A 24,398-nucleotide genomic window follows, 5' to 3' on the forward strand; every position below is an offset into this window, starting at 1 on the left:
TCTGCACCATCATCAAACAAAGCACAAAAAACAAAAATGAAGCTTTAGATGTGACCTGATGATGAGCACTTTATAGAACCCCTGGGTCTGGAGCCTGCAGGCTTTATTCCCTTGATCAGTGGAGAGTGTCACTGACATATGAGAGTGTGGAGTCTGAGTGAGAACAGAGAGCAGCTTTAACTGCAAGGTGATTTGTTCAGCTGAAAAGTACACCACAGAAAAACCAGCAAACATCCAGAACGATTCATTTGTGTGTAACAGCCAGCAGAAGGATAGGCCCTGGGAGACAAAAGGAGACAAGGGGAGCAGAGTGTTCCTTCTAATGTAAAAAGGGATTCTCTCTTTTATTTGTCTACATCTACAGAGACGTTTGAAATAGATGGAACTAGCTGAGATTATGACTGGATTAAGCTTTCTTGCAGTTAAAAGCTATTTTGTATACTAAATACTGAAAGAAGCAGCAGGAGAGCAATTTTTTAACTGCTGTGGTGATTTCTGATTTCTTTTTGCTTAATGTCTGTTGAAGTCAGTCCAAGTCTGTGAGTTCACACCTGTGATTTGTAACGGATGCCACAGCATTTCTATGACATATCACAGCTCCTGCATGTGTTAGTTTACAGCTCAAGAGGTGTTGGAATCACAAATTAGATAATGGTAATAAAGATCAGATTAAATAAGTGATTACACATTTGAAAACATTTTAAATCTGTCATTTTTAATTTTATAAGTGAAAACAACTTTTCTGCAATATCATCATAGGGAGGAAGGACAGAAGCAGGGAGCAAGGGATATAAAATGCCTAGAAAATGCATGTACTGCAAAAAAACTTCTAAAATTAAAGACTGTAATACAAGACCTTTATTAGTGTCCCACTGAGCTTCAGTTGTTACATCTGGGTTTTTGACCAGCACACCAAAATTTCAACCAATGGCAAGCATTTTGTTTCCTATTCAACACTATATTAAATACTAAATCAAATAATTATTTGCTCAGTAGGAGGGGTTCTGCACTAATATCAGCTGATCATTGCTATTTTCTCTGGAACAGCTCCATGGGGGTTGTGCTCTCAGAGCAGCCTGGCCAAAGCCTCAAACAAAGGCAAGGAAGGCCCCAAGCTCCAGGGAGGGGAGGAGTGAGCCCTGGGACACATCCCTGGGAGCTGATGGGCAGCACAGGCTGCTAGGACAGAGCTTAGCTGGGATTCTGCAGGGCTTTTCCAAGGTGGAATTCCAAAGAAGGAAGCAAAAGACAGAGTCTGACACTCCTACATGAAGGACCACTCCACTAAATGTCATTTCTCAGGGCTTGCACCTTATAATAATAGACTGTGTTTAGCAGGAGCTTGCTACCAGAAACCTTTTAAAATTCTTAGCCACACATCCAATATACTTATTACTTTCCCATTAAACATTATGTCCCCAAAATAACAGTATGGATGTATTATGCCCATACACAAGGGACTATTTGATAAAGATTTTTTTTAATGTCAGGTAAAAAAAAAAAAGAGTGTTCATGTTGAGAATTACGCTGATGAGTGAACTCTTCTTTGAATCGTTTAGTGGAGAAATCCCTTACTAATGTCCTGAGGGAACTGCTGACAGTGTGCAATAATTTCTGGTTCAGCGCAGCAGATTACAAGATATCTTGCATTTTATGAAATTGAGGCAAGTGCTTCTTTTGCACTCTGAGATCCATCCCTGAGCTCCCTGGTATGCTCCCAGAAATTAAAGGGCCTGTGACTTTCCTTTTTGCAGCTGCAGTGGATGCTGTGGCTGTGAGCTGGCTGGGGCTCTGTGTGACCTTCTGCTTCACTGCCTTCTACTCCCCAAAGTCCAGCTTCTCCAATTCTGTAGCGTTTGTTAAATTCACCTTTGAAGTGAAATACAGTTACTTCCAGAATAATGGTGGAGACTAAGGTTCATGAGATGTGTGAGGACTTGAGGACTTCAGATGAATCTCTTTCACCTTTAGCATTCCTCCCACTACAACCTGCTTTGTAAAGATTTTTCTCTGTTGTTTTACCTTTATTGTGCTCCTTGCTTCAGTGTCATTTTTACCACACATAAATACTGGCATTCATGAGAATTTCACCCAACCAGTGTGAAGTTCATAAGATCAGGGAGACTTTTCCCCTACCTACAGCCTTGCCTCATGATTCTGCATCCCATTGAACTGCCCTGGTCTTCCTGGCCCTCTGGGGACTGCTGTCTCCCCCAGAATATGTAATCCCCAAGCAAGCATCAAAGCAAAGGTGGAATAAGGGGCTCCAGGATGTGAAACTGCAAAGAAAAGAACTCTGCTGGAGTACAGGAGAAGAACAAAGCCCCTGCCAATACTCCCTTAACTTGTCCATACAATGAAAAACCATCCAAATTTTTCTCATAGAAATATTGAAACTCTGACTGGGATTTTTGACAAATTGGGAAAGCTTTTAAAAGCATCAAGCAGAGAGCATGCATTGTTTTTGTAGGAATATTCTGTATTTCATTATGTGAGAACACTGACGAACACATTATTTAGCAGATTAGCACTTTTGGCTTTAGTTTTCAAAATGAGGAATTAATACCCCTTGGCTATGCAGTTCATGAGCTGTTTTTGCTCAGGGATTCTCAGTGTAACACAGGCTGTTCCCCAGCTCCTAAAGCTGGAAGCTGAGAAAAACAGCATGCTGCTTTTGAGGTCTTTAGTTACTGATTACCAGCAAAGCCTCATAAAGCAGGCCTCTTGTCTCATATGATCCAAGAACTGCATATTCTTCTTCCACCAGGGTCTCTGAACTTGAAATAAAAATTTATGTTCCACGTGCCACCTGGATCACAAGGTCCTATGCAAGCTAGAATGCAAAAATAGTACTAGTTGAAAGCTTAATATTTGTCACAAAATAAAGAAGGAAAGATTTTTTTTAATAAAGTTTCTTTCATTTTAACTTCAGTACAAGTTTTCTTGCCTCACTGTAGCCTGCCATGTAACCTTCTCTAATGAGCTGGGTGCAAATTAGGAGCTGGCAGGAAATTGCTTCACAAGCACTCAGAAACCATGTGATGACATTTGCATGAGTCAAGAACGTTTCCAGACTGCAGTGACACAGTGCTGTTACCTGCCCCCTCCTGCAGGGAACGGCAAGGTCTGAGCTGCCAGGTACCTGCACTCACAGAGCCCTCAGTGCTTCCACAGCCAGCTGCAGACACAGACCTGCCTTAACTATTCCTGTGTGCAGCCACTTACAGGTGCTGGCTCATCACATCTGTGCAGGTTCACATCAGTGCAGCTTGCAGGAGCAAAGGAGGTGAGGATGAAAGCCTTCATTGCCTGCAGCCAGTATTTGTCTTTGCTCTGAGCCTTGCAGGTTCACTCCCTTCTTGCCCTTTGCCATTGCCTCTCTGGAGCAGAGGCGTCCTCTGACTTGTAAAGAGTTCGGTGGGGTTGGCTGAGTGCAGATTCATCACTGCAGAGCAAGGAGCAGTAGTTCACAGGCTCAAGATAGCACTTCTGGGAACTGTCATTTCCCAGGTGAGCTGTGGACAGGCTGCACTTCAAACAGCCTCAATATTGGGCAAATTCAGCATTAGTCAGAAGTGGTTCTGAGCTCATCCCTTATGACATGGAAACACAAAAATGTACTGGAATTGCAGTTGTCCTGCTTGGAGTTCATCTGCCACTTGTGTCCCTTGTTCAGGAGCAGAGCCAGAGATGGATGACTGCCTGGAGACCCTGAAAGATGAGGAGGAGGCTTTGTGGGAGAACGTGGAGTGCAACCGGCACATGCTGAGCCGCTACATCAACCCAGCCAAACTGACCCCCTACTTACGGCAGTGCAAAGTCATCGACGAGCAGGATGAGGATGAGGTGCTCAACTCACTCATGCTGCCCTCCAAAATTAACAGAGCAGGTAATTATCTGGTCAGTGGCTCCATCTGCATCTCTCTCTGAATAGCTTTGCTCTACTAAGTCTGGAGAGAGCCTGAATCAAGTTACGGATTATCAGATAGAAACTCTTTTATCTTATTTACAGGAGGTTTAAAGTACAGGGGGATTCTGCTGCTATTTTGATAAAAAAGACTCCTTCCAGTGCTGTGCAGACTGGAGTTCGTGGGGTTCAAATTCTCATCAAAGCCTTGGCACATATTTCAGTTAACACAAGCAGCAGTCAGTGCCATTCCAGGAGTAGCTTTTCAGCTGTCTTGCAGTACTTTGTGATTTGTCACTGGAGGATCTGCCATCCCTGCCTGGTAAAGGCTGCACTGAATAACTTGTCCTTTGAAATTTCTGTTCCAGAAACCAATTTGCCCACACCCCCTCAGAATAACGATCAGCACAAACATACAGAATTGCTGGCATCACTTTATGGGTTCAGCTGAACTCAGTTAATCAGCTGGATTTTGCACAGCTCGTTGCTGTGATGAACCTTAGTAACATCAGGGATGTGATATTTGCTCGTGCTGCTCGTGGGGCTGATGTGTCACCTCTCTGCTGTCTGTACCCAGGCCGACTGCTGGACATCCTCCACACCAAGGGCCAGAGGGGCTACGTGGTGTTCCTAGAGAGCCTGGAGTTTTACTACCCTGAACTCTACAAACTGGTGACAGGGAAAGAGCCTACACGAAGATTTTCCACTATTGTTGGTGAGTAGAATCAATCACAAAGGAGTCTGTTGAAGTAAGGACTCTCTGGAAGACTGGCTTGGTTTTTTTCAGGCAAGAAGTGGAAATAAAAGCTAATCTTGGTGTAGAATGCTTTTCAGTCCCCTTCAAAGCAAAATGTGGTAGGTAATGTATAAAGCAAAGGGACATCCCAGCTGTCTGAATGAAGCTGAAGGGCTTCAAGTGGAATGATAGACATTACCAGAATTCTCAAGAGAAGCTATATTGGAACAGTGGACTAAATTACACTGATAACTTACACATGTGCGGCACATTTAAAGTATTCAGATTAATTGTACTTGCACAGATTCATTGTACAAAGGTTTTGCTATTTCCACAGGCTCAGCTGAAACAAGACAAATGTTTCAGGCTTCATCTTCTATCCAGACAAGCTGTATGTGTGTATATTGTGATACTGATACCAGTGTTCTGTGTAATATTTGTTCTGTTCCCAGCTAGACATACAGATGTGTGTGAATTTGTGTAAATTCGGTACCTCTGTACATATTCTGGACCTTTTGTTTCTTACTTAGTTCTGCTGATCCTACATATTACCTTATTAATAAAGTAACTTAAATAAGGTACTTTGCCAGGCATTGATAAGCTGTTCAAACATTTTCAGTGGAGGAGGGACACGAAGGCCTTACCCATTTCCTAATGAATGAGATCATCAAGCTCCAGCAGCAGGTGAAGGCAAAAGACGTGCAGCGCTGTGAGCTCCTGGCCAAGTCCCGCCAGCTGGAGGATGAGAGAAAGCAGCTAAAGCTGAACAAGATAGAGCTGCTGACCTTCCAGGAGAGATACAACAAGATGAAGGAGGAGAGGAATAACTACAATGATGAGCTGGTCAAGGTGAAAGATGAGAACTACAACCTGGCCATGAGATATGCCCAGCTGAGTGACGAGAAGAGCATGGCTGTGATAAGGAGCCGGGACCTGCAGCTGGAGGTGAGACAAATGCCCTGGGCAGCAATGGAGGGTGCCAGTGGCATCTGGGAAAATCAGACCTTCTCTGACAGCAGAAAGATGTGGAGCTCTCATTTACTTTGCTTATCCAGGTGATTGAAGGCATCACTGTACAGAAATGCCAACTGCAGTGAGGTGTATTAATGGCAGATAATGAATTAACAGAATAGAATGCAAATAAAAATAAAATGTAAAACATAACTGCTTGCTAAAAACTTAATTTTAGCTTTTTTAGCCTCAGTAATATCTTGGCACAGTTATCCAGCAGCACTGCAGCTGTGGGGGATTTATTCAGAAAGATAATCCTGAATTTTCTTCTGTTTTTCCTGATCCAAATAGTCCATGTGCAAAAAGCACAATGTGTGGTCAACCTTTTACGTGTTCATTCTGTTTCACATCTCTTTATTTATTGGAGGATTGAGAATGTGCCACCTTTTTTTAGTCCAGGTATTCTAAAATTTCACAACCAGCCCATATGAGCTGTAGCTGGCAAGTAGCAGGTTTGTACTTGAGACTTCACCAGTTCAGTTGTGGACGTTCAGCACCCAATTATCAATCTCTTGTTAGCATTCACAGTTTAAGCTATTTTGCCCTGTATGTTTTCCACCTGGAAATGAGAGTTTTTTCAGAGCACTAAATGTCAGAGCTAGGGAGGATTCCCTTCCTCTCCTTTTCTCCTTTTCTCTGCTCCCTCTAGATTGACCAGCTGAAGCATCGCTTGAACAAGGTGGAAGAGGAGTGCAAGCTGGAGAGGAACCAGTCCTTGAAGCTGAAAAATGATATTGAAAACCGACCCAAAAAGGAACAGGTTCTGGAGCTGGAGCGGGAAAATGAGATGATGAAGACTAAAATCCAGGAGTTACAGTCCATCATTCAGGTATAAAAACATATTGCTGTCTTTAAAATCCAAACTCACACATTCTCCAGTTACAGTGCAGGAGATGTTGGCTGAAACCTCTGCCTGCAAAGCTGCAACCAGCAGAAGTGGAAAGTTTGGACAGACAGAAGGCTGCTTGTACAGCTCCCAGCTGCCTGGAGTGCTCCCTGTGCAGACACATGCATGAGGAGGAGTTCTACAAAAATAGTCCTCTAAAAAAATCAAGTGTACACGAGAAATTGGCTCTTCCAAGAGTGCAGTGTTTAATTGCTGAACATTGTACCGGCCTGTCACTACAAATCTGTGTTAAACAGCCAGCACAGAAATTCCTGACAGTGGCTCTGGGTACCCTGTGTTAGGCTGTTGTCATATCTTTGACAAAAGGTTTTAATGAAGCAGAGGACGATAAAGGTTCCTGTACTTGAGTGGTCACAAAGCACCAGGGTGTCCTGCAGAACCCTGCTGTAACCTGCACAGGCAGCTTCACCAATCTCTATTTGGCAGGTAGGGAAAACAGTTGATGTGCAGCACATTCAGGACCCCTCTGTGAACAACTTAGCCAAATATTGGGATATATGTGAGATTACTTAGCACTTTGTTAGAAAAGGCTTGTGGCATTTTAAATTATCAGTAGAAGGCCTTTCAGAAATGTCTGTAGCCTCTAGCAGTGCCTAACAATTCTTAGTTCTAACACAAATCCAATTCAAAGGTTGAAAAAGAATGTAGAATAGAAGATCCTGAGAGGTCTGGTTCATGTAGGTCTCTTATATTAATTGAAATGGTCTTACAGCACTTAAAGGAACAGAGAAATAGCTAAAAATAGGATTTAAATTCTCCTAAGTGAAAGTATAAATAAACTCGAACCAGTTTGGTTTAGAAATGCTTAGGTATGCTTAGAAATACTGGGTAACCTAAATGTCCCTGAAATCTCCAACTCAGTCTAGATATTTCAAAAACAAATATGCATATTCCTTGCTAGCATTTTATGCTTTTTCCTCTTCCATTTATGGTTAATTTTGGATGGCAATTATGTGTTGGAACCTGCTTTGGTAATCTTGTTCATTTTTAATCTACAAGAAATTATATTCCTGGATGGTGTAGAAAATGAAGCAGTGGTACAAGGTACTCCAGGCATGTTTAATATTCTCTGAGCACAGCCCTGCAAAGGCTGTGCATGCCTTAAAAATTCTCCTGAATATTTTCTTAGGCCCTGCTCTTTGGAAAAGGGTGATTTTTGTGCTCAGTGAGAGCTGATTAATAGAAAAGGGTTTTGAATGCAGGGCTTGGAGTGAGGAATTGTGGCTGCATCCAAACTGGATCAAATTATAGCCAGTACAATAGACCAGTAGAACAGTTCCCTCATCAGACTATTCTGACAGCAAGACAGATTTTATTCATCTTTTCTGACACTGCTTTAAAGTATGAACAAATGTCCATCTCTTCTCCTTTCCCATTGCAGTACCTTGTTCATTTGCTATTCCTCTTGCTTGTTACTGTCTCTGATACTTCTCTCCCTGCAAAACTACTTTCTGTTTCCCTGGCCTGGCTCTAAAAAATGTCTTTCCTCAGGCTGACAAGAGGGGTTTGCCAGATTCAGACAAAGCCATTTTGGATATTCTGGAACACGACCGTAAGGAGGCACTGGAGGATCGCCATGAGCTGGTCAACAAGATCTTCAATCTCCAAGAGGAGATTCGTCATGTGGAGGACTTGAGAGACAAGGTGAGGAATGGAAGAGTAGAGAGATGGAATATCTCAGGCTGATGCCCAAAATGCCTCTGAGAGCAGTGGTGGCTAACAGTTTGTCATTTCCAGTATCTTGAGGAGAAAGAAGATTTGGAGTTAAAGTGCTCAACACTAGGAAAAGACTGTGAGATGTACAAGCACCGCATGAACACTGTGATGATACAGCTGGAAGAGGTGGAAAAGGAGCGGGACCAGGTATCTCACAGTTAAAGTGGGGAATATCAGTAGCAAAGTGTCTATCTGCTCTGTGTCACTTTGGGGAATTGTAGGTAATTGGGCCCAAAATACCATTATAAAATAAGCAGTTAAAAGAATTACTTGTTGGGATTTGCATTATGGTAATTAAACACAGGGTAATATTGGGTTGTTTCCACAGTGTAGCATCTGGCAGGCAGGACCAGGATCTTAACAACAGCTCCTGCAAGGCTTTACATCAGTGTCAAGTCACCCCATTTGCACTCTGGGACATTTTCCCACCAACCCAGAGGGAGCTGTAAATGAACCACCCTCATCATCATAATTTTTAATGGTGCTACTGTGGCACATGCTGGTCCTGATTGCTGTGTTAATGGGTGACTGGGTACCACTTCTGAAGTCCCCGTTGCCAACACCTCCCAAACAAAAGCAGCAGGAGGAGGATGTGCTGCCCAGGTGCCAAGGAGGTTTCGTGCCCCGCTGCAGGCGTTCCGCTCGCGCGACGAGGCTCAGACGCAGTACTCACACTGCCTCATTGAGAAGGACAAGTACAGGAAGCAGATCCGGGAGCTGGAGGAGAGGAACGACGAGCTGCGGATCGAGGTGGTGCGCAAGGAAGCGTGCATCGTCAACCTGGAGTGCAAACTGCGGCGCCTCTCCAAGGACAGCAACTTCCTCGACCAGGTACGGCCGGGCAGCACAGACAGCATCTCTTTTGTTCACAGAATTCACAGAACGACCAGGTTGGGAGGGACCTTAAAGATCATTGAGGCCAACCCATGCCCTAACACCTCAACTAAACCCTGGCACCCAGTGCCACATCCAGTCTTTTCTTAAACACACCTAGGGATGGTGACTCCACCACCTCCCCAGGCAGACCATTCCAGAACTTTATCATCCCTTGTGTAAAAAACTTTTTCCTAATATCCAACCCTTGGTGCAGCATGAAACTGTGTCCTCTGGTTCTGTCAGTTGCTGCCTGGTAAAAGAGACCCCACCTGACTATAACCACCTTTCAGGAAGTTGTAGAGAGTGATAAGGAAGAGACTTGTTAAGGTGCTTTTACAAACATTTTGGTCTGGAAGGGAGAGAGGACTTTTCTAATTCTTTCCATGAATTAACTGAAAAAAGTAATCTACTAAATGTCAGTGTTGTGAATTCTTTGCTATAGTGTTTTTCAAGTTGTCTGTTATGTACACGGCTTCCCAAAGGCTGCTGGTCCACAGCTTGGCTTTAAATGGAAGGGGGGAAATGCAGAAAAACAATGATTTTCTACACTGGGGTAGAAACTACAAATATTTTTAGGAACATGAATGAAAAAAAAATTCAGTCTGTGAACAGAAATCCCCACAAATCTCAGCCCAAATTACTGATTGGGTCTGGACCCACATTCTATGTGAGCTCCTGAAGCACTGGAGTTGCAATAGGTTCAATTAGATTACTCTAAAGGAAGATTATGAGTTTGTTGTACCAAACTGGTCTCAGAAACAAAGCGTTCCCTTGTGATCTTTAGAGTCTGCCACGGAATCTCCCCATCACCGTTATCTCCCAGGCCTTTGGGAGTTCTGGCCCAAAAGCCAATGGTCAGGAAGCTGATGACTCCTCCACTTCTGAGGACTCTCCAGAAGACAACAAATTCTTCTTGCCTGATCAAGTCCGTCTCAAGAGAAGAGTGAACCTAAAGGGGATCCAGGTGGGTCTGAATCTGAGGCTGGAATAACACAGAGCAGGGACTTTGAGAATTATCAGACATAACACACGTTGTGGCTGTGCCTCTGAAACTTCTGTAAAGATAAGAATAGATCTGTGTATGATAGTGAGCTGTGCGTGATAGTTTTTGCCCTGTGGTGATTTGCATCTTGAGGAGCTGATCTAATCTGGCTTCATAGACTGTTTTCTGTCCCTTCTCCCCATTTTCTGTTTTCTTCTTGCTTCTGCTGTTCATTCACATTCTTGGAGCGTTGTCAATAAATTGATTCTTTGCCTCCTTAACATTAGTGGGGGAAAAAAATGACATAATGCCTGAGGTCTAACACACACTGAAGGTGAAAAACAAAGTGTTGGTGGAAAAGCTCTCAGCAGCTGGAAGGAAAAATAGAAAGAAATGGGCACAATCTAGAGCAAAATTAACTATCTAATTTAGAATTAAATTATGGCAATTTCCTCACCCCTAACAGGAAGGGGGCAGCATGAGTTAGGTTCATGCTTTCTCCCTTCACATGGCTATTATCTGATGCTGGATTCATGATCTGTAAAAAAATCCCACAAAAATCTAACATTTGGGCTTTTGAGGTTCTCTTCCCTTTCATCTGCACTTGAATTGTCCCTGCCCTTCATAACCTTTCTGAGCTCTGACTGTCGTTATGAATTGTGGCAATAGAGCTGTATTTTTCACGTTGCACACTCCAAAAGGATGCCTGTTGTATTAACAGCTGCCTGAAACCAGTCCCAAGGCGCCCACTTCACCTTTTGTCTCTTTTTTTCTTCAGCAGAATCTGGAAATTGCAATGCATTTGGGCCAGGCATTCAAAAGTAGCCAGGTTGCTCACACTCCCTCACTGCTGTTGTATTTAGATACCTAAATTTCTTCTAAATTTTGGGTCCTGTTGTTTAAAGGAGGGCAAGTATATTACAACATAACAGTGAAAAAAGGTGGTGAAAATATCTGGTTTACAGTGTGTGGTAAATATTCTGCATTTGTGCTGATTTTTGTCCTCTTTCTTTTAGATAAGTCCAAGAGCTAAATCTCCTGTCAGCATGAACAAAACATCAGAGTTTCAAGGTCAGAAAGAGCACCCATGTCCTTATTTCTTTTCCATTGCTTTGTCTATTTCACTCAATCTCTTTAAGTTGTTTAAACAAATATGCCAACCAGGGAAATTCTTAACTAAGTCCAAGTCAGTAAAAAAAACCAAAACAGTTTCTCTCACAGTTACAAATGTAATGATTAAAAGTGGTCAAGAGTTGTAGTTCATTGTCCTCTACATCCAAAGGTACCTCCCCAGGCACACAATGTGTATCCCATAGCTTACCTAAATTTTCTGTTTACTCAGTTCTCTATTTAGTTTACAAAAGTTGTAAAGTCATTTGTGAAACATCTGTACTAAAAATCATTATACCATTCTCCTTTTGCTGTTGGAAAAATCATTCAAGCTGAAAAGGCCCTAATCTAGTGATTGTCTAATGAGTTCCTTTGTCCTTCAGCAAAAGGGAATTAATTTAAAATCTAAAGCATTGCAAAGGCTGGGAGTGGGGGATTGACCCATGCCCCAGCCAGCTGCCAAGTTACCAAATTTGTTGCTGTACACTCATGTTTGAGCTACTCCTAATTCCTCTTGTTTGTGTAACACTACCCCTGAAACACCAAACCCCATCAGAGGCAGCACTTCCAGTAGTTGTGTGAGGCCCTGTTGGGTAAAATATCCTGGGGAACAGAGCTCCTGCTCCAAGGAATTCCATGTTAAACAGCAGCTTTGCTGTCAGGCAGTGTGCAGCATTGGTACCAATCAGAGGTGCTGAGGAAGGGAAGGAGCCCACATTCACTCTGTGTTACCTGGGACTGCTGAGGCATCTCAGGCTCCTTGGTCCTTGTTGTAACAAAGTGTAATTCAATGAGCCAACCTTGCAAATTGCCAGATTCAGGTGGTTTAATTAAAACATAAATTCATGAAACCATCCTTCTTTAATTTGTCAAATAGCATCCACAGATCTACTAAAAACACCCAGGACAGAGCTGAGAGACAAAGTGGGCAGGAGTGTGTGCAGAGGGTGGGAATTTCTGTGCTTTGCTGGGAACTATTGGGCAATGGGAGCCAGAGCTGTAGGGCAGGGGTGTGTCCAGGGCCCCTGTCCAGTACAAGACCAACTGAAATGGAAAGAGAACGTAAGTGCAGTGGCACATCTGTGAAGGGCTCTGCACTGGAAGTCCTCTGACATGCTTCTCTCTGTGTGTTTTCTCTGTGTGCTTCCCTTGTCCCCATGAGAGCAGCAGCCAGAGCACAGGATGAAGATGGGGCCGAGGGCAGCACTGGCCGCACGGAGACGAGCTCCTCTGTGTCCATCAGCAACTCCATCAGCAGCTGTGAAGTCACCAAGATTGTAAGGATGCCCCTTGCCTGCCTAGAGCCATCTCTCCTAATGTGGTTCAGAGCTTGCACAATTCAGTATTGGCCCTTCCCCAGCATCCCAGCTGCCATCCCATTCAACGCCCTTGTCAGAAGCTCCCTTAATCCTGTTACCAGCATTTTGTTAGAACTATGTTATTAGCCTTTCCCAAAATCACAGAATTGGTTTATGTTTATTTAAAGATATTTCCGAGGTATTTATGACCTCTTGCTGTCTCCTTATGCCATTTAACATTTAACTGTTGGAAGAAAGAGATTTCCTTTAAAAGCTGCTTTGTAACTTATCTGAGAAAATTTTAAGGGTTTTTGAGTTCTATAATACTTTTCCTGTCTATAAGTAACAGCAAGTGAGGAAAGGGGTGCAGATCACAGTTGGAAATTTCTGCATACCATAGTCAGAGCATTTCTTCCCTGCTTGCTGTATCCCCATAATCTTCCAAGGTAGATATTCCATTATACATATGTGAGCACTGACACAGCAGGACAGGCAGATAGAGAGAGTGCTCTTGCAGAGTGTTAATAACAAAGAACAAAACATCTTTCTAGAACACCGTGAAAAATGCTGCCCCCAGGAAATTAAAATTATACTCAAGAATAGCCAGAAAAGAACTTGCTGCCGCTCATAATAAGCTTAGCTAGGTTAGGAATATTTTTTGGAATATCTGCTGGATGTTTAGATGACTTATACTGTTTTCCCTCTAGTGCAATTCAGGGTTTCCAGTGCGCTGGAAGATTAATTATTTAATATATAGAGATCTGTATTTTTCTTCCTCATTCCAACTATATATATATATATATTTATATAAGTATACATACTGCTTTTCATCCCCCTCCTCCTATGTCAGCTGTGCCACACACAGAAGAAAAGTTACAATGGCTCAGTAAATCAGGCAGTTGTGTGGTCACAGGAGAAGGTGCAGTGCCAGCACACAAGCTGTGCATTGTGCTAAAATCTGGGATAAATAAGTTCTCTTGGATTCTGCACAGCTAGAATCAACTTCTCTTCTTTTTCTGTGTGTGCTTCTCAGAGCAGAGTACAGCCAGTGCAGAGCACCCTTGCTAACGCTGCTGTGAGTCAGAAGTGAGAGCACATTCAGCCAGATAACCTTTCTGACACCTTTTGGTTTCTCATTCTCAGCAAACCCTGCGGAACCGCAACGACAGCATCATGTCCACCACCCCCGAGCCTCCCGGCAACGACTCCATCATGCGGCGCTGCAAGGAGGACACCCCTCACTGCAGGTGGGGACACCTGCCCTGAGCCTGCTGCCACAGGGACCAGGGACAAGGGGCTCCACAGCTCCTCTAGGAGTTGGAGAGCCTCTACAGAATGCACAGAATTCACAGAATCACTGGGTTGGAAGAGGCCTTAAAGATCATCAAGTCTAACCCATTCCCTAACATCTCAATTAACCATGTCACTGAGTGCCACATGCAGTCTCTTTTAAAACACATCCAGGGATGTGTTTAAAACCACCTCCCCGGGCAGGCCATTCCAGAACTTCATCACCCTTCCTGTAAAAAACTTTTTTCTAATATGCAACCTATCTTTCCCTTGGCACAGCTTGAGACTGTGTCCTCTGGTTCTGTCTATAAGGCATAGGATTATTAATCTAAATTTCTCAAGGCTCAGCCCTTCATTCCACATTTTGTCCAAAGCACTCAGGAATGTCTGAAGTTCAGCTGGGATGAATGACACAGTGACAGCACTGCAGCATGAGTGTAATGGACAGAAACACAAACAGGACTAGAATACCTCAGCACTATTGGAGAGAGTGCTCTCCCTACCTTTGCAGGGAGCTGATCCAGCTTCAGTTTTTGCCCCTCAGCTCCCTGCTGGCCTCATGTCCCTGTTCCTTCCCCTTCTCTCAAAGCCCCCCCTTCTCTCTGTAAGCTGCAGAAGTAGAGCAGAGCTGCTTGCAGGTCTGTGAGGAGTGAGGGGAGAAGCGGAGGAGGGAGCTGGTTCTTGTGAGTCTCAGGCTTTGTTTCTCAGCAGAGAAGGGAGGGGAGAGAGGCTTTGCCCTTGGCTTCACCTTCTGCTGCAGCTTCCACTTCTGCCAGGTCAGGGCCCCTGGAGTTCCCCTGGCAGTGAAATCACATCAGCTGCTGAGTGGGAAGTTGGTGGCAGGAAGGAAAGAGACCTCTCCAGCCTCACAGTTCCCTAAAGGGCACTGACCCCTTTTCTAAAAGGGTTTTTGCAATGTGATACTCAGACATGCTGTGTTGGTGTGGTGTCAATAGCATCAGTGTCTGCATCAGAAATAGCAGGAGGCACAAATACATTCCCTAAAGGTAGCAAGCAAAAGGAGAAAAGAACAGAGCAGACCAATTTAGAAGAAAGCAATATATGTGAAGGGTTTAGATCTTTATTAGATCTGGTTTTAATATCTAATCTTTATTAAAACTTTATTCAGATTTTTATGGTTTTCAAAATAATCTAATCTCAGGCAGACTGCCACTTCTGCCTCTCTCTCTGGACAGCTTCACAAGCTTTCCACTGAGAGCATCCTCAGCTGGTTCTCCCACATAATTTTCTAGGCTGCTGAGGATTTAAGCAGTGTTTATTTTAGTCTCCCTTAGCTTCTCCTTCAATGTCCTCCAAGGCCCTTTTTAAAGTGTGTTGTAACAACTCAAGATGCAGAAAAGGGGTTTTTATTAATGATTTGAATGTTTTGTGCTTCAGGTGCTTGAGAAGCCTTTGGCATGCCTGAACTTTTCAATATTTGCAGTGTATTACAGAACACAGTGGAGATTACATGGAGATTATTCATCTTGTGGACTTATTTCACTGTAACTCTCACTGTAGTCTGTTCTGTGTGTTAAGGCACTGGAAGACTGAGTTGTACTGAAATCTGAATTTTTCCTTCATATTAGATATTCTTTATGTGGAAAGAACAGTTATCCTGGAACAAGGTTTGAATGGGGACTTGCTTTGTTGAGCCGATAATCACTAAAGTCAAGTATCTCAAGAGCCTGCCCAAAAGTTCAGTGTCGTTTATAACTTTATAATTAGCATGATAAATTTTTGGAACTTATTTGTGAACATAATCCAGAATAATTGCTGTTTGCAAGCCAAGTTGCAGGTTTCACAGTTCATCTCTTCTTAATTTGTGTGGAAAAAAAAAGGTGAGATCATCATTTAATGTAGGAAAAGGTACATTATTTCCCTGCTTATGCATGGAGTAAAAATAGCTGATCGTCTGCAGCCTGGCTGCAAAAATTCACCCTTCAGCTGAAGCCAAATATGAGAAATATCAGCTCCACAGGAGAACTACAAATCATTTTGAATGGGAAAAACAACAAGCTGTTATTTAAACAGCTTTGCAACCAAAGGACATGCTTTAATGAAGTCCTTCTAGTGAAGCTGTCAGATCACTCACTTGGCTGGACAGCCCCAATACCCCTGTAAGAGCAAAATTTTAGTGAACTTAGAGTGGCTTTAAGGCCAGCCAACCCAGTCACCTTTGCAGGAATGGCAGTGTCACTGGGAGCTGGGCTGGGACCAGAGCTGTGGCAGTTCCTGTGCAGAAGCCTGGAGCACTTTGCCATTCTGTACTGCAGGTACCTGAGTAGCTATGAGAGCTACCCTGAAACTGCTATAAAATGCTTCAAGTACTTTAAATCAAGCAGACAAATTATTCCTCTTCTGCTACACCTCAGTAACTTCCCTTGCATTCACTCTGTCCATCAGTGAACTTCTGGCTTTTTGCTAAGTTGTAGAAAACCCCCATGGTGCAGTGCATGCACAGCAGGCATGGTGCAGCCCTTTATCTCTGTGCTGAACCAAGGGTGGTGTGAGTCACACACCAGACCAGCCAGCAGCTTCCTGTTGTCCTCAGCAAAATCTTCATTCCCTCACTGCTGTTGGCAGTTCTTCCTTCTGAGCTGTCTTGCTGTTTCACATGTTTCCCATGCTGGCTGACACATGTTGTCTCCTGCCCTTTTCTGTATCTTCCCTGAACCCTCAAGGATGTTACTTGCTTATTTTTTTGCAGCTGCACCATTGCCTAATGCAACACCTCCAACATCTTCCTTTTTGACAGAAGAAGTTCCTCATTCAGAATTTAATGAAATCTACTGAAGCTGGAAATCTGCTGAAAGCTTGAAAGTGTTCAGCTTTCTCTCTCTTCCATTATCTCATGCTTTGTTTTTAATTCCAGTCTGGTTGAAGAGGACAATGACAGCTTTGGATGTGATGCTTTGGAGATGGATGGTAAGCAAGAGGATATCATGTATAATTGAAATATGAGCTAATATGTGATCTGCTCCCCAGCTACAGAGACTGTCAGATAACCAGCCCTGCTCTAAGTAAATGGGACACACAGCCTGTGAGTAATTCAAGGAAACAAAAGGTGAGCCAGTGGTGAGAAGGGGAAAGCAGTCATTCCTGAAGAGCTAAGAGGGAAAAGGGTTAGTTTTGTTACCACAGGGTGGTAAAACACTGGAACAGGGTTGTCCAGAGAGTTTTAGCCAAACTCTTCATCCTTGGAGATATCAAAACCCAGCTGGACAAAGTCCTGAGCAATCTTCTTGAGCTGAGCCTGCACTGACCTTTGACTAGACAGTCTCCAGAGGTCCCTTCCCACTTTCTGTTCTATGAGAGTGGCATTCCTTGTGCCATGTCCTGTGGATGTGAATCACATCTCTGCATGAGGGATTTCCTACTTCAGCTTTGACTGGGATCAATTAAAATTAATTTTCCCCTTTTCCATCTTTGTCACTTTATCTAGGACTCATTATCATTCTTGTTTCTCTTTCCAGATGACAGTCATGACAGGCATTCACATGGAGCTCCTTCAGTGCACTCTTCCTCTTCCTCTCATCAGTCAGAAGGCCTGGATGCCTATGAGCTCGAGCATGTCAACTCCATATTTAGAAAGTTCTCTCTGGAAAGGTATTTGAGATTCCAGTTTACTTACCTTAGAGACTGAGAGGAAAGGGTGCTGTGGTAGAAACTCTCTATTTATTTATTAGTTGCTGAAGTTATAGCAGCAGGAGTGATTATGGTGGCAGCAGTGTAACATTATCTTGGAGCCCTTTCATGTTCTGTAAACCCATGAAGGTCAGCCTGAAAATTCAAAAACTTCAAGGCAGACAAAATGTTCTAAAGGCTTCTATTCCTCCTTGTGATCTTGCTATCTTGCTGCAAAGCTTGCTGACTGGAGAACTGTTATACACTGAATTTTCAGAGATGCTCTTCTCCAGAACTTTTACAGTAACAAGGAGATTTTCTTTTAGAGTCCTTAGATCGTAGTGTTTGATAATGCTAAAGTTTATTTGCATATCTCTCATTTCTCATGCATCCATTTAAGTCAGAGTGAGATAACCAGTTGTCCCTTCCTCTCCCGGACACAGACCCTTCCGTCCCTCTGTCACGTCCGTGGGCCGCATCAGGAGCTCGTGTCACACGGTGCAGCGCGTGACGCTCAACGGGGACAGCCTCAACTCAGAGATCACCCTGCTGGGGGGCAATGACAAAGGCAGCTTCGTCAGCTCTGTCAAGACAGGCTCCCTGGCAGAGAAAGCTGGCCTTCGGGAGGGACACCAGATCCTCCTGGTGAGCATGACATTGTCACCAGGCAGCCTGGGTGTCTGCCCGCCCACCTATGCTGTCCCTGGCATCCCATGAGCACAAGTTCAACAATGCTTCTGCCAAGTTTCTCTTTACTTCGTTTTCCCTCCACTGCCAATGTTCCCAAACCATTTCCCTGTTGAAATGCCTCCAAGGGGGGAAAAACAACCCCCCACAATTTATATTCCTGCACTTCCTTCTTACTCCCAGGGAAGCCTGGGATTGTGCAAGTGCTGCAGCTCTGTTGACTGCTAGCATTCCTAATTTAAGAGAAAAAAAATTATATAATTAGAACATAATCTACATTCTGGTAACAAAGTGTCTGCATTGTTTAATAAGAAAAAGATCATGGCACTTTAAAAAAAACGTTTAATTGACTCAGAGATTGAACTTGCACTGAAGAGTAATATTTCTTTCATATCTAGTTGGAGGGCTGCATTAAAGGGGAAAATCAAAGTGTTCCTTTGGATACTTGCACAAAGGAAGAAGTTCACTGGACAATTCAGAGGTGCAGTGGTCCAGTAACACTCCAGTATAAATCAAATCATGAAGGTAAGAACAAAAGTATTTCTTATCTCAAGTAGTCCCAGGGCTTTTATAGCAACTTGTCTGGAAGAGAGTGACAGGACCAGCATATCCTTTGTATTGGGATAAATCTGGAGCATGCCACTGGTGTTAATTACAGCTCCTCTGTGGAACTGCTTCAGCTTTTAGCCTGCTGTCTGAGAAAAAACAACAACATGTGCTTGTCAACAGGAGTCTGAAAAATTTACATGGTGGCCAATAGCAACATGACTCATGAAACACACTCAAGCTCATTTTTATGTAGTTTTCTGCAATACGATGCGGTGAGCTGAGTGATCTTTATCCAGCTGGTCGATTTAGCATTTACCTGATGGAGTTGCCCTGTTTATTACCTTTGTGCCTTTATCTTATCTTTAACAGCTGGAGTTCATGTGTGGCGAATAGAATTTGATTTTAGTGTTCAAGTTCTATAATGATAATTTCAGGTTATGGATCAAAAATTATATTCCAAAATCCATTCTTTACTGGTGTGTATAAATGGGCATTCATGTTTTTTATGCTGGTTAGAGAATTTCAGCTGCATAGATCATGCAGGAAGTGATGCCTTTGATTTTCTTTGATGTTTTCAATTCTAGGAAAGACTATTGCAATTTTTTGAGCATCACTTAACTGCAGATAAAGCATGTTATAGATTCTGGGAGTGCCAATTAGAGCTGATAATAAGGAGAATAGCTTGTCATTAAAATTGGTGGCAGAACTCACACGGTACTTAGAGGGCAGTGCTGTAGCTGAGAAATTCTTCGTTCCACGGGTCATGTGGGGAGTACTGAGAATGGAGTTACCTAAAAGTAGCATTATAATGAGAATATTCCCACAGAGCTGACAGCAGCAGCATGGGCTGTCCCTGAGCCAGTGCCCCATCAGTGTCTCTGAGGTGCAGGCCCATGATCTTGCTGGAACTCCTGCAAGCAGCACTCTGGAAGTACAAACCTCTCAGAGGAAGCTCAGGAGTTTGTGCTGTGGCTTCTCCCAGAGGGAATGCAGCAGCAGCAGAGTGGAGCTCCTGCCTCACCCCTTCCCTCCCTGCTGCAGGGTACCGCAAGCTGCTGTCGGAGCTGGAGGAGGGGCTCATCACCTCGGGGGACTCATTCCACATCCGCCTCAACCTGAACATCTCCAGCCAGCTGGACTGCTGCTCCCTGTCCGTGAAATGTGATGAGATTGTCCACATCCTGGACACCATGTACCAGGGCAGGTGTGAGTGGCTGTGTGCCAGGGTGGATCCCTTCACTGACAGGGACCTGGAGATGGGGACCATTCCCAGCTACAGCAGGTGAGAGTGATACCGAGTGACCATTACTGAGAGCAGGCATCTAGAAACAGGGAACTTAATTACTGCTGTAAGGAAAGAGGTGTCTGTGTCTTAAATTTTGAGATAAAATTTTGATGCTAAACTGTAGTATAAGCTATAAAACTTAAGAAGGGAGATTCCAGATGTTACCTGAAAAAATGAAGTGAGTCCCTCAAAAAGTATCATACGCAAATATTCCATGGATATTCTCTAGCCCTTAACTGAACTGCAGTTCTTCATATTGTTTTGTTCCTGCCTTTACTGCATGGTTCAGTCAGTCCTCACTGCTATTTCTATTTCATCTTTTCTGTAGGCACAGACCAGTTGCAATCCAGCTTTCTTGTGAGTGGTTTCAAAAATATCTTGATCTGTGTGATTTCATCCTTTCTTTCAGAGCCCAGCAACTCCTTCTGGTGAAGCTGCAGCGGTTGATGCACAGAGGAAGCAAAGATGAGACAGAAAACTCCTACAACACCCTTCGGGCCCTGCGGGTAAGTATCTGCCAACAAAGTCCTTTTAACACCTCATACTCCCCTGCTATTGGTTTTTCATTTTTCATTTTTCATCATCATTTTACAGAAATTCCTGTTTACACTCTCTGTAGGTTTTGATTGTGGCAGGTTGTGGGCACCTTCAGTTTGCTTTAAATAATATTGTCCCTGGGAATAAACCCAGCTCTGGCTCACTATTATCCCTTCCAGCTAGGAGGGACTACACTTTAAAAGTCCAAACTCTGTTCTGTGTGTTAGTCACCCTTTTCATGCTTCCATACCTGTAAACATTTAATGCATCTTCATGTACACATGAGGAATAAGCTGTGTCCTTGCAGTTAATAATCAGAATTATTTCTCTCCTATTGTGAATAAGCCTCTAAACTATAGAGTCTGTTGTCCCACTTTAGAAAGACCTGTCTCTTCCAGCCTGGATGCTGTGGAGAGAATTGGGATTGTCAGGCCTTCACACTCAACAGCCCTTCAAATTTTCCCTTTTCCATCACTAAAAGCATTTTTAGACCCTAAAATTCCATTTTTACATAATTAAAACTGCCTTCCTGGTGTGTTAGTTACCATAAGTTATTTTTAGAGTCTGGGAGACATTCATGCTTCTAAGTTTTACAGACACAGGTAGACAGTGCTTGTGCTGAAATCAACTTGATTTCAGTCGAGGTTGAGTGTCACACATTCCTTCTGTGCTCACGGCCCCACTGATCAAAGGGACAGAGATCACTGGCAGAGGTGCTTGTGAAAGCAAAAGCCCTTTCTTGGTGCAGAAATTATCTCTTTCTTAGGTGTGGAGAGCAGTCTGTGAACAAAGGAATGTGAAGAGCAGTGAAAAAGCAGTGTTTGTCAGCACAGGCTGTGCTATGCCCACTGTTTGTTTAGAATATTGTGTTTGGGATAGGTAGCAATCACTATCCCTTTTATTGGAAATAGAAAATATCTGGTTTGGCTTCTTTTGTTTCTCAAATGTTATGATTAAAAAATACAAAAAAGAGAGGGGGTGAGAAGATCTCGTGTGTTATTTTTTACTAGAATACATTGCAGCCAGAGGAGCCTGCCCTGCAGAGCGACCCCAAAACCAGCCCTCGCCTGTCCAGAGCAAGCTTTCTTTTGGGCCAGATTTTACAGGTAATAAAGTTCAAATCCTCAGTGCAATGTCTGAAATAGTGGATCTGAACGGTAGATATTCTCAGGCTATCCTAATTCACCCAGAAATCCCAGCTCAGGTCTAGAGGTTGTATTGGAATTTATTCCTATCAAAAAGAGATTTAAGGATGGGTTTTCTGTTGTGATGTGGGGTGTTTGTTTTCAAGATCATGGCTTCCATTACGGATGTGCCTTGAGGAATCCCACACATATGCCATCAGAGGCTGAAATGTGCTTTGTTTGTACCATAAGGACAAATCCAATGGGCTGGATCAAATCTCCAAGTCTCTGAGATAGGGCTCCATCAGCAAATAGTCCTTTAATTGTGGGCCAGTGACTCTGAGCATGACAGAGACTGTGTGGGTGAAAGATAAAGCCTTGTGAAGGAAGGTGACTGGGAAAGGTTAGCAAATACACGGGAGGAGGAGTCAATGTTTGGATAGAGGAATAGGCACATGGATGAGGAAGGAAAGCATGAAGCCTATTTCTCATGTAAAATGACTGTAAAAAGATGCCATTTGGGAGTTTTTAAGTCTCTCTGGAAGAGCAAAGAAGAGGCAGTTTGGGTATAGCCTGTGATACATTTGTGCATATACTCTGGGTATGATGTACACATCAGTGCTTGTACTGATGATAGCAGGGAGCTCTGTGAAGGGAAAACATGCCTCTTAAGAGCAGAGAACAAAACAACAAATCCCAGAAGGGATTAACACAGGCTCTGAAACAGATCTATGATATTTAAAGAGTCTTAGAATTCAGTCCACAGATCCATGGAGTCCTGTCTTTGATAGACACAAGTGATTCAGATCTCGTAGGTAACGAGCATCAGCTGATGAATACATGGGAGGGTAAATAATGCAAAAAGTGAGGCTCAAATCTCTCTTTTTTTTGTTCACCTTTTTAGTTTGTCAGTAGGTCTGAGAACAAATACAAAAGAATGAACAGCAATGAGCGGGTCCGCATTGTCACAGGCTGGCCCTCGGGCCTGGCACTGAGCTCATCTGAAGGGAGGAAGCAGCTGCCTGATAAACTGGAAGGTAAAAATCTAAAAGAGCCTTTACACACATAGCACTGTCACAAAGGCCTACATAAACATCTACAGAACAGCATGGCTGTGAAATGTATCACAGGTCTTGCATTTGTGGTCCACTCTGCAAAAGTTCAACAACTGTGACCAAAACTGATTTTGCTAAAAGAGCTTGGGGCAGCTTTAGGACACTGAAATGTCCTGTTTGGCTGGCACTTCTTCCTAGGTGCTTTCTTGCCTTTTGCTCCAAAACATTTAACTTGGAGTAAGTCAAGCTAACAAGCAGAGAGTCTCCAAGCAAATGTTGTGTGGAAGAGGTTAAGAAATAATCTCTTGAAAGCAAAAGGCAGTTGAATTATTTAGTATTAGATTGGACATCATAGTGCTGTGAGTACAGTAAAGACAACCCCAGTAAAAGGGAAGAAGGATTATGTCATTTCTCATGTGTGTCTCCTTTTTTTTTCTCCAAATATTGATGGAGAGGAACCCAGAGGATAAATGTCTTGTTCTTTGCTCAGATTTGGATTCAGAGAGTGAACTGGACAAGAAGCTCAGTCTGATCCCTTATAGCTTGGTGAGACCCATCCACTGCGAGCGCAGGCGCCCCGTGCTCTTCACCCCCACCATGCTGGCCAAGCCCTTGGTGCAGAAGCTTCTCAACTCTGGGGGTGCCCTGGAATTCAACATATGCAAGCCAGGTAATGGGATAAGAGAGAGCCATGACTGTCAGCTCTCAGTGTTGGAAATATGAACATATATATGCGTGCACACGTAGGGGAATGCACATGTGAGAGTTGCTTGAGGTACTTTGAGTCACATCAGAGTGATGTGTAGCTGTAAATCCTGCTTTTTGAGACTATCTGGGATATTTGAATGTTTTTGAGACAGCCAGTACACATGGTTATGAGATTCTGTGTCTATAAATATTATCCATGTGTATGCTGTGTGGTTGCTAGGCTGCCCCTCAGAGACTGAAATGCTGTGAGTGCTCTTTCTGTTTGCATACTGTTTGCATACTGCATATCTAGGCAATGTGAAATTTTGATTAATTTGTTTCTAGTATTTGCTATTATGAGGAATATCTTCCCTAGAGCAACTTTAGGTTTCTGTCTCATCCAAGCTGTGAAGATTGTGCATTTGATCTGCTGGAAAGACTGATTTTCTTCCATGCTAAGTATTTACTATTAAAGCAGTTCGCAGTGCCGTGATGGCTGCAGGGCAGGATTGTATACAACCCAGCATTAAACAGAGCTGACGTTTCATTTTTACACTAATATTGAATACTCACAGCATAGTATGCAGCCTTACAGTCATCCAGACAGAGAAACTGAGAAGTTAAGTATTATAATAAATATCCCCTGTCTTGCAACATAAAACAAAAGCTTTGATGTAGAGCTGCAATTCACAAGGGGGCCAGTATCACACATTGCAACCTAAGCCAAATTTTTTGGAAACTTTAAACACAAATGTTGGAACACTAAATCCTTATTTTAGGATCCTGTGCTTAAGAGACCACCTTTTTTTAGCACTTCTCAGCATCCTCCATCCCTGAACTGCTACTATATAGCATTAGGTGCTGGAATTGTATTTACTGTTTTAATTTAATGCCTTCATAGTGTTGTAATAATTGCCCAAGGACTCATTGGTGCAGGATATAGCTGAGATGCTCAGCTGTGATCAGATTAGGCTTTAATTGAATTCAATGGAAGAAATGAGGCAGCTGTTAAGA

At 43.2% G+C, this 24,398-nt stretch overlaps 1 protein-coding gene across 2 annotated transcripts in view; it reads left to right on the forward strand.

Moving 5' to 3' along the window:
• Positions 1-24,398, forward strand: part of CARD11 (caspase recruitment domain family member 11) — a 44,922-nt gene that overhangs the window by 17,059 nt on the left and 3,465 nt on the right. For both annotated transcript variants that reach the window (XM_071443931.1, XM_071443932.1), the window contains exons 2-21: positions 3,677-3,889; positions 4,485-4,622; positions 5,263-5,588; positions 6,304-6,483; positions 8,053-8,205; positions 8,299-8,424; positions 8,911-9,108; positions 9,938-10,117; positions 11,152-11,206; positions 12,413-12,522; positions 13,687-13,790; positions 16,709-16,761; positions 17,310-17,442; positions 17,904-18,105; positions 18,546-18,672; positions 19,738-19,978; positions 20,391-20,487; positions 21,529-21,624; positions 22,547-22,679; positions 23,188-23,367. In XM_071443931.1, coding sequence (XP_071300032.1) covers positions 3,677-3,889; positions 4,485-4,622; positions 5,263-5,588; positions 6,304-6,483; positions 8,053-8,205; positions 8,299-8,424; positions 8,911-9,108; positions 9,938-10,117; positions 11,152-11,206; positions 12,413-12,522; positions 13,687-13,790; positions 16,709-16,761; positions 17,310-17,442; positions 17,904-18,105; positions 18,546-18,672; positions 19,738-19,978; positions 20,391-20,487; positions 21,529-21,624; positions 22,547-22,679; positions 23,188-23,367 — 3,045 coding nt within the window. The remainder of the gene's footprint in view (positions 1-3,676; positions 3,890-4,484; positions 4,623-5,262; positions 5,589-6,303; positions 6,484-8,052; positions 8,206-8,298; positions 8,425-8,910; positions 9,109-9,937; positions 10,118-11,151; positions 11,207-12,412; positions 12,523-13,686; positions 13,791-16,708; positions 16,762-17,309; positions 17,443-17,903; positions 18,106-18,545; positions 18,673-19,737; positions 19,979-20,390; positions 20,488-21,528; positions 21,625-22,546; positions 22,680-23,187; positions 23,368-24,398) is intronic.

This window comes from Agelaius tricolor, unplaced genomic scaffold, assembly GCF_023055355.1.
Source record: "Agelaius tricolor isolate 1412-34295 unplaced genomic scaffold, bAgeTri1.0.p SCAF_19, whole genome shotgun sequence".
Classification (NCBI taxonomy): domain Eukaryota; kingdom Metazoa; phylum Chordata; class Aves; order Passeriformes; family Icteridae; genus Agelaius; species Agelaius tricolor.